Consider the following 14,862-nt stretch of genomic DNA (forward strand, 5'->3'; position numbering starts at 1 on the left):
AGTTTAAAAAAATAAAATAAATATTTATTAAGTTTTCCACAGATACAAAGACAAAGTTACAAAAATACAAAGACCAAATACAACAAAATAAAAGGAGGAAAGGGGGGGGGGAGCAAAAACCCAAAAATAGATAAAAGAAACACCCTCCCTCCACCCCACCAACACAAAAAGAAAACAAAAAAACCCAACAACATTCAAAAAGAAAAAAACCCCATTTTTCAAATTCCATCTTTCAATAACCTGTTTCTTCGGCCTCCTCCCACCTCCCTTCTTGTATTCCAGTTATTAATCGGATCAGCAAATTCTTTCCATCTTTCACTGCTTACTCACTTATTTATCTTAATCCCTTTAAATCTTATTCTCCCATCAAGTAAGCATCTAAAAAAATTGTCCATACTCCAATTCACTAAATGAAAAAAGAAAGAAAAGAAAAAACCTTAGATCTTATACCCTTAAATCCTAATATCTCAAATCTTTATCTTATTTCCACTAAAGCCAGATAGATCATTCCACCATCTCCCAAAAATTCTTACACCATGTAGTTTTTATTATTATTAACATTTTAAAGTTTTTCAGTTGCACAAAATAAAGTTGTGCAAAATAAAGTGGAAAAATAATGTTGTGGGAGCTATGGTTCGTCTCCCAGGCACTTCCTGACATGGGAGAGCTGGCCTGGTTTATATTTTAATGCTTGCTAAACCTACTGTCTGGCACCCAGTTCTAACACACCACACACAGATTAAATTCTAACATTTACTGGATCCAGAAATTTAGGGTGTCTAGCACCCACAAACTCATAACACTGCAGAGAAAATGCTAGGCTGTCACCTCCTCTCAGGGTGGGGGTGGTAGAGCAGGGAGCGGTGAGGATCGTCCTCAGGACTCAACACTTCAGACCAGCTCCCCACCAAACATGGAAAAAGGGCTGGACCTTTTCCTCAGAGAATGAGGCTTGTTGGAATTTGAAAATCAAGTCATCGGTGTGGGCATTGTAGAATTCCACACAGCCCTGATCATAGTCTAGGGACACCCGGATCTTCCTGGGCTCATAGCTCAAGCTCAAAGGGGTCCGCTCAGGGAGGGTTGAAGCCCAGAAGGGACCAGATGAGGCTGACTCATCCTTTCCCTTCCCAATGGCCCAGATCCCCTCGGAAGGACTCATGCGGACAAAGCCTTTGCGCCTGACAGACTCTTTTGCAACCCCTACGGCCCAGTTGGCCCGTTCCCTTTCCTCCTTCTCCTCTTCCACCACCACCTCCCACCAATATCTTCCTGAGGTGAATTTTGCATGGCCCAACGCGTAGAGCATGCTGTCGAATCTCCCAGGGTTGTCTTGAACGTCCTCCATTTCCCTTCTTCTTCTCAAACTCTTCAGGTCCTCGGTTACAACAAGAAAGGGGTGGGCGGTTCCTGGATCCAGAGTGATGCTCACTGCAAAGAAGAAGAAGAAGAAGAAGAAGAAGAAGAAGAAGAAGAAGAAGAAGAAGAGAATATGACAAAGGAGGCTGGATGGCTGATGAGCTCCGGTGAAGGCTCAGTCTCACCTACTGGAGAGAGGCTTGAAAACACTCCTGGCTTGTTTCTGGGGCCCAGCAAAGAGTGGAAAGGACCACTCCTTCAATTACAGGCAGGTTGAGGACAGAGAGGCACTGTGGACCCCCACACAAATATGGATACAGTGGTGCCTCGTAAGACGAAAAGAATCCGTTCCGCGAGTCTCTTCGTCTAGCGGTTTTTTTGTCTTGCGAAGCAACCCTATTAGCGGATTAGTGCATTAGCGCTATTAGCGGTTTAGCAGCTATTAGCGGCTATTAAAGGCTTAAGGGATTAGCGGATTAGCTGCTAAAAGGCTATTAGCAGCTTAGTGCCTTAGAAAAAGGGGGTGGGGAGCGAAAAAAAATCGCAGGAACTTGCAAGACATTTTCGTCTTGCAAAGCAAGCCCATAGGAAATTCGTTTTGCGAAGCAGCTCCAAAACGGAAAACCCTTTCGTCTAGCGGGTTTTCCGTCTTGCGAGGCATTCGTCTTGCGGGGCACCGCTGTATTTTGGAAGTCCCACATTCCTAAATTATTATTAATTATTATTATTATTATTATTATTATTATTATTATTATTATTATTATTAATACCCTGCCCATCCAGCTGGCTTTCCGCAGCCACTCTGGGCGGCTCCCAACAGAATGCTAAAAGCACAACAAAACATCAAACATTAAAAACTTCCCTAAACAGGGCTGCCTTCAGATGTCTTCTAAAAGTCTGGTAGTTGTTTATTTCCTTGACATCTGAAGGGAGGGCGTTCCGCAGGGTGGGCGCCACCACCGAGAAGGCCCTCTGCCTGGTCCCCTGTAACCTCACTTCTCTCAGTTAAGGAACCGCCAGAAGGCCCTCGGAGCTGGACCTCTGTGTCCAGGCTGGACGATGGGGGTGGAGACGCTCCTTCAGGTATACTGGGCTGAGGCCGTTTAGGGCTTTAAAGGCCAACACTTTGAATTGTGCTCAGAAAAGTACTGGGAGCCAAAGTAGGTCTTTCAGGACCGGTGTTATATGGTCTTGGCAGCTGCTCCTAGTCACCAGTCTAGCTGCCCCATTCTGGATTAAGCAGGCACTGACTATACCACATGTGGAATTCCTGCCATCCAGTATCTTAGTTGTCCTCTCACTGATGAGCCCAATTTCTGTTCATATGAAAAGAAATAAATTGACTTTTCCAGAAGAGGGTTGCAACAAGCTACCCGCATAAGGCCCTGAGATCTTCTGATGAAGATTGGGTATATAAATTTAACAAACTAAATAAAAGAAAAATGAAGGCAACCAGTTGAAATACTTGATCGAGGGATTGGCACTGGTGAACATTTTCTCTTCTTCCATCCCTTACAGATAGTTTACCTTTGTTCGGCGCCTGCATCAGCAGCCCTGTTACACAGAAGAAAGAGGGACTAATTAAAAACGTGGTCAAAAGTCCATCAAGTATAGACCATATTTTTTGCTCTATAAGACTCACTTTTTCCCGCCTAAAAAGTAAGGGGAAATGTGTGTGCGTCTTATGGAGTGAATGCAGGCTGCGCAGCTATCCCAGAAGCCAGAACAGCAAGAGGGATCGCTGCTTTCACTGTGCAGCGGTCCCTCTTGCTGCTCTGGCTTCTGAGATTCAGAATATTTTTTTCTTGTTTTCCTCCTCCAAAAACTAGGTGTGTCTTATGGTCTGGTGTGTCTTATAGAGCGAAAAATATGGTGATTTGTTAACCGACCCTGCCCCCCAAGCCCCACCCTCATACTAAATTCTTGGTTAATGAGGCCTATCGTGGATATAATTGGGGGGACGGAAGATGGGTCAGGTGGCCAATTACTCACGGACGAAAAACAAGGATAGGCATCGCCTAAAAAGAAAAACAACTATGAATAAATTGGCACCCGTCTGCTCATAGATAGCAGTGGATGGCTGCCATTGGGAATGGGGGGGTGGGGGTAGGCAGGCATAAAGGCAAACTTTAGATGGCGCCAGAGTCAATGGCAAGCAAAGAAAACTATTTCTAGTTTTCTCTCCATCCTCTTCTCCGCTAAGGGCTCGTCCATACTGTTGTTTAATGTGGGCCGTAAGGTTCCGTCAATCCATATGATGGGTCTCCTCTAAATCAGCACCTCCCCACACTTTCGCCTTCCCCAATCCCAGGTTTTCTCACACCCCCTCCTTTTCAGAGTATCCCTGGTATGTGGAGAAAAAAATATAATCGCAGATGTATTCTGCGTGAACTTGCCATGTATATACCAAGATCACAAAACCACTTCCTTGCTTCTTCGCTCACCTGGGGCATGTTCAGGGAGGGAAAGGCATGGATAACTTATTCAAGGGAAGGGTTTTCAAACACCTAGAGGGCAACCACACGCCCCATTAGGGATGGCAGGATCTAGAATCCACCTAGGTTGAAAACAGCATGTTGAGGACGAGCAGGAAAAAATTCCAGACTGAGATCAACTGCATTTGTGTGCTACAAATGGCTAAGTGTGTGCACGGCCAAGGAGGCCACAGCATCAAAGGAATTCTAGGAAGCAGATGGAATGCGGAAAATGTGATTTGAGACCTGCTGGATCATTCCAGGTAAGAGTCAGCTCCTCTTTAGCAAAATTCTGACTTTCGCAGCAACCAACAGAGATGCGGAACTGCCTGACAAACAGCGTCCTTCCTCATTCCATGAACTGACCCCCCGACCCCAAAGAATACCTTTGCATTTCTCCAGGGTATCCTTTAGAAACGAATTTTTCTGAGTGTAACTTATGAGTCTCTCTTCCATGCCTGTAGAGATTCCCAGCACTGTCCGCTTTCTTTTCCACTGCACAAACCTGTAAGGAAGGTGGGTCAGCCTAAGAGATGGTTTAAACAGCAGCAGCAGCAACAACAGCACCCAATGTGGGCGACCGGCCACTGGAAAAGGATAGGAACGAGACTGAGAAAGAGCCACGCACCTGATCACCGCAGTCCCAAGGCCCTGAAAGAGAGAATGAGAGAAATGGGTCTCAGCTGCACAGGCAGAACACAAACAGGGCATTTTGCTCTACAGTGGTACCTCGGGATGCGAACGGGATCCGTTCCGGAGCCCCATTCGCATCCCAAACGGAACGTAAGATGCAACGGCGCGTCTGGGCGTGCGCATGTGCGTGACGTCATTTTGAGCGTCTGCGCATGCACGAGCGGCGAAACCCGGAAGTAACACGCTCTGTTACTTCTGGGTTGCCGCAGAGTGAAACTTGAACGCGCTCGACCCAAAGCACATTCAACTCAAGGTATGACTGTATTGGATATTACTTTTCTTGGAAGGCTCCATGCACACAATATTATAAAAAGGTAAAGGACCCCTTTACCTTGATGCTTTTGAATTATGGTGCTGGAGGAGACCCTTGAGAGTCCCATGGACTGCAAGAAGATCAAACCTCTCCATTCTGAAGGAAATCAGCCCTGAGTGCTCACTGGAAGGACAGATCCTGAAGCTGAGGCTCCAATACTTTGGCCACCTCATGAGAAGAGAAGACTCCCTGGAAAAGACCCTGATGTTGGGAAAGATGGAGGGCACAAGAAGAAGGGGACGACAGAGGACTAGATGGTTGGGCAGTGTTCTCGAAGCTACCAACATGAGTTTGACCAAACTGCGGGAGGCAATGGAAGACAGGAGTGCCTGGCGTGCTCTGGTTCATGGGGTCACGAAGAGTCGTACACGACTAAACAACTAAGCAACCATAAAGGACCCCAGGACGGTTAAGTCCAGTCAAAGTAGACTATGGGGTTGCGGTGCTCATCTTCGCTTTGAGGCTGAAGGAGCCGGTGTTTGTCATCAGACAGCTTTCTGGGTCATGTGGCCAGCATGACTAAACCACTTCTGGCGCAACGGGACACCGTAACGGAAGCCAGGGCGCACGGAAACATTATACATTCAATGGACACAGAGACTGTATTTTCTTCTATCAAGTAGTCCATACACAACCTGGACCTGTTACACATTTGCTGCCCTGGGAAAGCGCTTTTTCACACATCAGTTCCGTTCTCAAAATAAAAGCTTAACACAGATAAATTCTGCGTTACCGCCCCCCTCCATTTGAAAATGGACGGAGGCAGCCCCAGCAATGGGGGCTGGGACCTGCCCAATGTCACTGTGGCTGGGTGTACGCCAAGATTTCAACCCCCAATTCCTTTTTCATTCACCTCGTTCACCTAGGATATGGGGCAGGGAGGAAAAGTCAGGAGAAATCTAATCCCGAAGAGCATCTTCAAATGTGTATCAAGTAACCACACCCACTTTTGGGGATGGAAGGTTCTAGAAGCAACCTGGACTGAAACCAGCATGTTGAGGATGAGCATGCATGGTTCCACACTGAGAAAAAGCTACTCCTTTGTGCTACAAATGGATAATAAGTTTGTACAGAGCCCAAGTGTCCTCCCCAGGTGTTATGTACTGAGTTGAATAGGATCCAGAATGCAGCAGTCTGACTGGTCCTAGAACAATAGGATTCAGAATGCAGCAGTCTGATTGGTCCTAGAACAATAGGATTCAGAACGCAGCAGTCTGATTGGTCCTAGAACAATGTAGCAGTATGATTGGTCCGCAGGAGTCACCCAATCCAGCTCCAGATGGAAGTGAATTCAGGAGAATTCCAGAATTAGCCAATCATGTGCAGCCCATTGTGTAAATAATGCATATAAAGCAGATAGTTTGGGGAAACTTTCATTCCTCCTCACAACTATGAGCTGAATAAAGAGCATGAAATCCACTCTCGACTCTGAGTATATTTCACCAGGGACCCGTACTCCTGGGATCAGGGAGCTGCCTTTGTGTTTCACTGTCTGTTATGTACTGAGTTGAATAGGATCCAAACTGCAGCAGTCTGATTGGTCCTAGAACAATAGGATCCAAAAGGCAGCAGTCTGATTGGTCCTAGAACAATAGGATTCAGAATGCAGCAGTCTGATTGGTCCTAGAACAATGCAGCAGTATGATTGGTTGGCAGGAACCACCCAATCATGCTCCAGATAGAAGTGAATCCACAACCTGATTGGCTTACAGTAGAATTCCGGAATTAGCCAATCATGTGCAGCCCATTGTGTAAATAATGTATATAAGGCAGATACTTTGAGGGGACTTTCATTCATTCCTCCTCACCACTATGAGCTGAATAAAGAGCATGAAATCACTTTGCGACTCTGAGTATATTTCACTGTCTCACCCACACGAACTCAATAGGCGGCAGTTGGCGCTTCTTCTCCACGTCTGCGATGTGGCTACTGAGAAAGGCGATATCCTGTGAGAGCTTGACGATATTACTTTCCTTTTTTGTCTTCATCTCTTTCTCCAGATCCTCCAGCTCGGTCAGCCAAAAGCGCTGCAGCTCATGCAGAAAGTTATGCATTTGCTCAAAAGCGTCTGTGATCTTGTTCTTCTCCTCCTCTAGCTCCGCCTGAAGGGGAAATAGAAATTGGGGAGGGAGTAGAGGTGGAAGCTGAGTGCTGTTCAAGGGAGCATAGCTACAGGCCTGCGACGGATACTGCAAAAGAATTCTACACATAATGCTTCTTTAACATGCCACAGTGCAGTAAATTTCCACAGGATTCTGAAGAATGAACCTTTTGTTTGTTTGTGGTACAGTGGTACCTCGGGTTAAGTACTTAATTCGTTCTGGAGGTCCGTTCTTAACCTGAAACTGAAACCTATTTATCTACTTGATGTGCTTTCGAACTGCTAGGTTGGCAGGAGCAGGGACCAGGCAACGGGAGCTCACCCCGTCGCAGGGATTCGAACCGCCGACCATCTGATCGGCAAGTCCTAGGCTCTATGGTTTAACCCACAGCACCACCCATGTCCCTAGAAACTTAATGAAAATCATTAAAAACAAACAAACGTGAACACAGCCTGATACATCTGCTGGCATACATATCCAGGATGACAGAACTGTTGGCCAGTCAGGACTCATCCCCAATGTGGGAACTATAACAGCAAAGACCTACCGGAAAGGCCTTGATCCTCTCTTCTTCAGCCAGTTTCCATTCCCTAACCACTTGTCTCTCTTGCACCAGAAACTGCACCCAATTCTGGATTCCTGGCTGTGGAAAACAAAATGAGGCTTTTTGACCTGTGAGAAATCAGCCAGTTTGATGCCCAGACACAATTCCCCCCACAAAATATTGGATTTATTTTTATTTTTGCAACAAGGAGAGTGACAAGGAAATGCACTGGAAAGCATGGGATAAAAGTCATCGAACCTCCCCAGAAATAAACCGGAACAAACAAATCAGAATTAATGCTCAATAAACAAGTCATTTGGAAGTGCCTTATGTCCAGTCTTTATTGACCATTCATTTTTATTCTTTTGTGGGGTATGTGTACATGCTATTAGTCTTTTTTTTTTTACCACACTTTTCAAGAACCCAGTTTTGCCCCACAAGCATCCTCATTTCAGAAGTTTGATGGGTGTGTGGAGAGAGAGAAAGAAAGGGTATTTTTGCTGTTGTCATTATCCCCATTTAAAGTACTGCCATACCATTTTAAACAGTCATGGCTTCCCGCCCCCCCAAAAAATTATTGGAGCTGTAGTTTGCTTAGGGTGCTGAGAGCTGTTTGGAGACCCCCTCATTCGCCTCTCAGAGGTACTGAAGGAAGGTGAGAACAGGTGACCTCACCTAGGCCCGAAGTCACCCCCCATCAAAGCAGGCTCAAAGCTTCTCAAAATCATTTTCTCAGCAGCTAAGCATCAGAAACATTCCGCTCTGCTGTAACAAAGGTAGAGAACAGTCCATTGTTTCTCAGGCCTTTCTCATGCCTTCTGGCCTTGCAAAAGAACCACATTGCAACTTGCTTTCAGTCCAGGAAGCATGCCAAAGCACAAGAATGAAACAACTGGAACACACTGAAACCCCCTCACCCCCTTTCCTGCCAAGAGTCCACAATAGTCCCAAGACAGCTTTCTGTACATGCTCAGGGGAACACATCATGGGGCAGTACTCCTGAGGGAGGAGAAAGGAGGAGGGATCTGGAATGGGTATATATGTTTGTGCACATGATTGTGAACTCGTGCATGCTTTTGTGGACTATCACACTTGCTCCTTCTACCAGTTCATGGATGGTAGAAATAAAACCTTTTTCTCCGAAACTATTCCTTGAGTGTCTGTTGACTCCCACTTCCCTTTCCCAGGTGCAATATTTTTCCCACCCGAGGGCAAAGCCTCATAAGGCTACAGTACAATTCCAGACGTCTAAAATGCCTGGGGGGAAAATTCCTTTAAAATATTTTTGGAGATTTTGCCAAAAAAACCCACACCTCAACACCTTTGTGTCCAGATTTTCCCTTTTTTGAAATATGAGAACCCTAGTTTAACAACCAATCCCTCTTCCCTGGCAATTTTGAGAACTGTAGCTGTGAGGAGAAGAGCGAGTCTCCTAACAACACTCAGCACTTTTTGCAAACACCAGCTCCCAGAATTCTTGGGGGGAAGCCATGACGGCTGAAATGGTATTAAACGCATAGTGCTCCAAATGTGCAGGTGGCGCCACTGTGAAACAATTAAGAGTCAGAAATCCTTGCCAATATCTTATTTATTAATTCCATTTATAAGTGGAATCCTTCCTCCCGATTCCTTCCATCACCAAAGATCTATTAGTAGGCTCCGCTCTACATAATCCTCTGGCAATTAATTCTTACAGCTATTAAATTTAAAAGCTACACTCTGCCTGAAGTTTTAAAGATCACAGGGCACTTTACAATATAAAAACATAGAATTAAGCCACAATATAAAAACATAGAATTAAGCCACAAAATCAACTATACCACTTCCTACTGATAACAAATCCATCTTTGGAAACCGCTAACCAGTGATGGCCAAACTCGGCCCTCCAGCTGTTTGGGGACTACAGTTCCCATCATCCCTGACCGCTGGTCCTGTTAGCTAGGGATGTTGGGAGTTGTAGTCCCAAAACAGCTGGAGGGCCAAGTTTCTCCATCACTGCGATAACCTTTTGCCCCGGCCTTATTCTCAGGGGTGAAGTGTGTTGTAGCTCAACTTTTCTCATGCTAAAGGACAGATATGCACTTTGGAGGTGACTCAGCTACCCCCTTTTAAGCAGAAGCTGCAAATGGAAAAGGCTGCTCCAGTTAACCTTAGGAAACAAACAACAACACTTCCGGCCTTGTTGGGAAAGCTACCTTAAATATCTTTTCCAACTCATTATAAATCAATCTCCCAAAAGTCCTTAGCTACTTTGCACATCCGCCACATGTGGTAAAAGGAGCCTTCTACTTCTTCTTCTTTTTTAAAAAATGTATCTTTATTAATTTAAAATAAATACATTAATGAAAAAACAGCTGTATATACAGGTAAACAAACATACAATGAATCAAACAAATAACAAAAGGATCAAACAAACCACCACACTATAAGATATAATAAGTTTAATATAATTCTCATCGTATATGCTCCTGGTATTGAACACAATTATAAAACTTATAGAGAAGAAATTTAAAACTGACTTCCAATTAATCTCACTGTACTTTATCTATCCATTACTTTATACCGCCCGGTTACATATTTCTTATATAATTTCCTTTTACCTCCCTACAAACTTTTATTTATACAATGCTTCTACTTCTTTACATTTCCAACAAAGATCTGACGTTGATTTATATACCGTATTTTTTGCTCTATAAGACTCACTTTTTCCCTCCCAAAAATTAAGGGGAAATGTGTGTGCATCTTGCGCAGCGATCCCTCTTGCTGTTCTGGCTTCTGAGATTCAGAATATTTTTTTTACTGTTTTCCTCCTCCAAAAACTAGGCGCGTCTTGTGGTCTGGTGCGTCTTATAGAGCGAAAAATGCGGTATATTTTGGCTTATTTGCTTGGCGTTAGGTACCATCTATACATCATAGCACGGTGAGGATTAAAGCTAGACCTCTGAAGCACATCTCCCTCCTCAAAGAATTTGGGCCGCTATAGTTCACTCCACCCAGGGTTACAACTCTCAGGAACCAAATACAACGCCCAGAATTCTTTGAAGGCAGTGGCGTAGCGTGGGTTGTCAGCACCCGGGGCAAGGCAAGTAATTTGCGCCCCCTAACCCGTGGATTTGCGCCCCCTAACCTGTGGATTTGCGCACCCTAACCCCCAGATGTTGCGCCCGGTGCGGCCGGCCCCCCCTGCACCCCCCACGCTACGCCACTGTTTGAAGGGGAAAATGGGCTTTCCAGGTAGAGTGCTCATGCAACCTAAGACACAGTTCTGAGAACTGATGCTTGAAGGAGATTTCCTACCTTCATCCGCTGTGAAACCTGGTCCAGATTAAACAAGGCGTGTTGGCTGTGCTCTTGCGACCTCTTGCAGACTTTGCAGATGTGGGCTACACAAACCCTGCAGAAAAACTCCAAGGGCTCCCCATGTCTCTCGCAATCGGTTGGCTCCGCCTGAGAGGCGAACTGCTTGGCTATTTCCACCACGTTGGCCAGCTGCCGGTTCGGCCTGAAGCTGGTTCTCTGGGCTACCTGCCTGCAATGGGGGCAAGATGCCGGTCTTTGGGTTTCTTTCCAGCACATGGCCAGGCAGGCTTTGCAGAAACTGTGCCCGCAGTCCAGAATCACCGGGTCTGTGAAATAGTCCAGGCAGATGGGGCAGGAGGTTTCGTCTAGGAACTGCCGGGCGAGGAGCACGCTTGCCATGTCTGCTCCGCTCTGAAGCAGAAGGGAGAAAGGGAGGATGTTTTGCTTTTGGTTTCAAGGCACCGACTGTTTCCTGGAACTGCCGGGCTCTCCAGCATTCCAGATTAAGTGTTCCAAGCCACATCCCTTCATATTAAAAGGTAGGCGTGGACTGTTGCCAAAGATTCGTTCAAAAATGCAGCGCTTTTTTTCTGGGGGGACGCAGGGGTATGTTGTTGTTTAGTCGTTCAGTCGTGTCCGACTCTTCGTGACCCCATGGACCAGAGCACGCCAGGCACCCCTGTCTTCCACTGCCTCCCACAGTTTGGTCAGACTCATGCTGGTAGCTTCGAGAACACTGTCCAACCATCTCGTCCTCTGTCGTCCCCTTCTCCTTGTGCCCTCCATCTTTCCCAACATCAGGGTCTTTTCCAGGGAGTCTTCTCTTCTCATGAGGTGGCCAAAGTATTGGAGCCTCAGCTTCAGGATCTGTCCTTCCAGTGAGCACTCAGGGCTGATTTCCTTAAGAATGGATAGCTTTGATCTTCTTGCAGTCCATGGGACTCTCAAGAGTCTCCTCCAGCACCATAGTTCAAAAGCGTCAATTCTTCGGCGATCAGCCTTCTTGATGGTCCAGCTCTCACTTCCATACATTGGACTGTTGCCAAAGATGCGTTCAAAAACGCAGCCCTTTTTTTTCTGGGGGGACGCAGGGGTATGCATACGCCTAAACATTTTGTGAATCTACGTCTGGCCTCTTTGAGGGGCAGTATTTCAATATGAGCAGGAAAAAGAGAGTAGGTTTAAACTTTTTTTTTTTAATAGAAAAAAAGGGCTGCAAAAATGTATGCCACCATAGAACAGCTTGCCATCTCCAGTCCAACCATCCACCTGACAATAACACTTACAAAATATAGTGGTACCTCGGGTAAAGAACTTACCATATTTTTCGCTCTATAGGATGCATCCGAGCAAAGGGCGCACCTAGTTTTTAGAGGAGGAAAACAAGTAAAAAATATTTTGAATCAAATCAGTGTCAGGGCTGAAGGGGGAAGCCCGCGGTTTCCCCATAAAGCCCTGGCATCCCCAAGCTAGAACAGCGAGACGCTGCACAGCGCTCCGTTCCTCTGTTCTGGCTTCAGGGGCAGCCTTTCAAGCCTCTGCAGGGCAGCGGGGTGCCTTCACCCCACTGCCCTGTGGAGGCTTTGCGCAGCTAACCCTGAAGCCTTTGGGGCTTCCTTTCGCTGAATCCAGGAGAGTCTTGCTCTCCAGGCTTCAGCGAAAGCAACGCATAGCCTCCGGAGCACGGAGGGAGCGTTCCCTCTGCACTTTGGAGGCTTCGTGTTGCTTTCGCTGAAGCCAAGGAGCCTGCATTCGCTCCATAGGACGCACAAACATTTCCCCTTAATTTTTGGAGGGGGAAAAGTGTGTCCTATAGAGCGAATAATACGGTAATTCATTCCGGAGGTCCGTTCTTAACCTGAAACTGTTCTTAACCTGAAGAACCACTTTAGCTAATGGGGCCTTCCGCTGCCGCTGCGTGGTTTCCGTTCTTATCCTGAAGCAAAGTTCTTAACCCGAGGTACTATTTCTGGGTTAGTGGAGTCTGTAACCTGAAGCGTCTGTAACCTGAAGCGTATGTACCACTGTACAACATTTGACATGTGTTTGCGTCCATTATTAGCTTATTGTATATTCTGATTACTTTTTGAATGCTTTAAATAGCTGTTTTTACTCATCATTTTATTGTTTTTACAAAACCACTTTTTCTTTTTTTACCATCAAGAGGTATACAGTGGTACCTTGGTTCTCAAAATGCCTTCGTACTCAAACAACTTGGAACCCAAACACTGCAAACCTGGAAGTATGTGTTCCGGTTTGCGAACTATTTTCGGAAGCCAAACGTGCTCCGTTCTGAGTGTTTAGGGGTTGCTTTTAAAAGTCTGGAATGGATTAATCCATTTTGCATTACTTTCTATGGGAAAACGTGTCTTGGTTTTGGAACACTTTGGTTTTGGAACAGACTTCTGGAATGGATTAAGTTTGAGAACCAAGGTACCACTGTACACATTTTATGAAATAAAGCATTATACAGATTGCAAAGAAACAATATTAAGGTGTCCAAACCGACATGAATGGGGGAAAATGCAGAAATTAAAGCCGGCTAATTTAGCTGAGATTCCTGCATGGCCAAGGGGGTTCAGCTAGATGGCTCTTGGGGTCCCTTCCAACTTCACAATTCTCGGATTCTCATTTGTCAACGCAGGGGAGAAATGTTTTCGGCCAATGTCAAAAAAACTTTAGATGGGACATTTTAGTACGAGCAGTGGGTAAAAGCTGATTAACTCATTCTCACCCCACAAAATTGCTTGGGGTGTGCCTGAATAAGTCCACTCAGGCTTTTGGAGTGATTATAGAAGCTATAGAATGAAATTCGAAATATGTGTGGGAAGGGTTTAGCATGGGAAGCTTGTGTTTCCAAAAGACAAGGTCAAAGTAGCACGCAAGCAGGAGGAGGTTGGAGGGAAGAGGAGATAAGGAGTGAAGGCCGAAGGCTGTTGCTATGCAACTTTGCTGGAGCGAGACAGAACATCTGCTGTTTATGAATGCTTGAGGCATCAATATTATGGTGTCTTTTACCCCAAGGCAGTGGCATGTTCCTCTTTGCCTAAAGGGTATCTGTGGGGGTGAAGTGACAACCATTGCAACGCTTTTAATAAAGACACCTGTTTGACAGACAAATTGGGGTCTGGGTTCTTTTGGCTGCCCAGGCTGAACCCATAGCTGTTGGGGCAAGTGAGTTCCCCTTCCAATATTTCCCTGAGGAGACCACCTGCTTTTCTTTGGAGCTTTGTGTTTCTATTATGCTTTTTGTATATGTCGGAAGCCGCCCAGAGTGGCTGGGGAAACCTAGCCAGAGGTTTCAGGTTAGGAACGGACCTCCGGAACGAATTAAGTACCGTATTTTTCGCTCTATAGGGCACACCTGACCATAGGGCGCACTGAGTTTTCAGAGGGGGAAGTAAAGGGAAAAAAATATGATCCCTCTCCCAGACCTTCTCCCTGCTATTACGGGAGGTGGCGGAATTCCCCCATCTCCCGCAAAAGCCCACAGGAGGGAGAAGGGACTGACTCGGCCAGTCAGTCCCTTTTTCCTCCTTGGGGAAAAGCCCCCAAGAGCAGCGCGCTCTTTAAAGGCTGCGCGGCTCCTGCGGGCTTTTCTAGGAGGTGGGGGAATTCCCCCACCTTGTAGAAAAGCCCGCAGAAGCCGTGCATCCTTTAAAGAGCGCGCGGCTTTTGCGGGAGGTGGGGGAATTCCCCCATCTCCTGCAAAAGCCCACAGGAGCCGCACACCTTTTAAAGAGCGCGTGGCTTCTGCGGGCTTTTCGACCGAGCCTGTGGGGCTGCTTTCCCTCACTGCCAACCTCAAAACCAGGTCGGGGAGTAGTGCGAAGGTGTCGCGCGCCTTCCCACTGCCCCCCGAGCCTGTGGGGCTGGCGGTGGGGGGAAGCACTGCTTCCCCCCCCCCCACCAGCCTCAAAGACCAGACTCTCCTGGCTTCAGCGAAAGCAACGCAAAGCCTCCGGAGCGCAGGCTTCGGAGGCTTTGTGTTGCTATCGCTGAAGCCAGGGAGCCTGCATTTGCTCCATAGGACGCACACACATTTCCCCTTAATTTTTGGAGGGGAAAAGGTGCGT

The 14,862-nt window shown here is 46.4% G+C and overlaps 1 protein-coding gene across 2 annotated transcripts; it reads right to left on the reverse strand.

Annotated features, from left to right (window-relative positions):
• Positions 1-528: 528 nt before the first annotated feature.
• On the reverse strand, positions 529-13,882 carry LOC310670450 (E3 ubiquitin-protein ligase TRIM7-like). Of its 2 annotated transcripts, none has more exons than XM_083425838.1 (7): positions 13,805-13,882; positions 10,784-11,197; positions 7,490-7,585; positions 6,712-6,942; positions 4,220-4,484; positions 2,887-2,913; positions 529-1,431 (listed from the first exon to the last, which is right to left on the reverse strand). In XM_083425838.1, the coding sequence occupies exons 1-7, from the start codon at positions 13,865-13,867 to the stop codon at positions 884-886; spliced, it is 1,644 nt and encodes a 547-aa protein (XP_083281964.1). In that variant the 5' UTR covers positions 13,868-13,882; the 3' UTR covers positions 529-883. The 2 variants fall into 2 exon arrangements, with proteins under 2 accessions (XP_083281964.1, XP_083281965.1); XM_083425839.1 differs by lacking the exon at positions 13,805-13,882 and adding an exon at positions 13,521-13,705.
• Between the last annotated feature and the right edge of the window lie 980 nt (positions 13,883-14,862).

Source organism: Podarcis tiliguerta (assembly GCF_965153285.1).
Source record: "Podarcis tiliguerta genome assembly, chromosome: 2".
In the NCBI taxonomy this organism is placed as follows: domain Eukaryota; kingdom Metazoa; phylum Chordata; class Lepidosauria; order Squamata; family Lacertidae; genus Podarcis; species Podarcis tiliguerta.

Excerpts from the sequence above, each read along its gene's own strand:
- LOC310670450 (XM_083425838.1), bottom strand. The coding sequence starts at position 13,867 with ATGGTTGTCACTTCACCCCCACAGATACCCTTTAGGCAAAGAGGAACA. Across the intron at positions 7,586-10,783 it reads AGGTTTCACAGCGGATGAAG|CCAGGAATCCAGAATTGGGT; the intron begins GTAGGAAATCTC and ends TGTTTTCCACAG. Across the intron at positions 4,485-6,711 it reads CGCCTATTGAGTTCGTGTGG|GGCCTTGGGACTGCGGTGAT; the intron begins GTGAGACAGTGA and ends TCTCTCTTTCAG.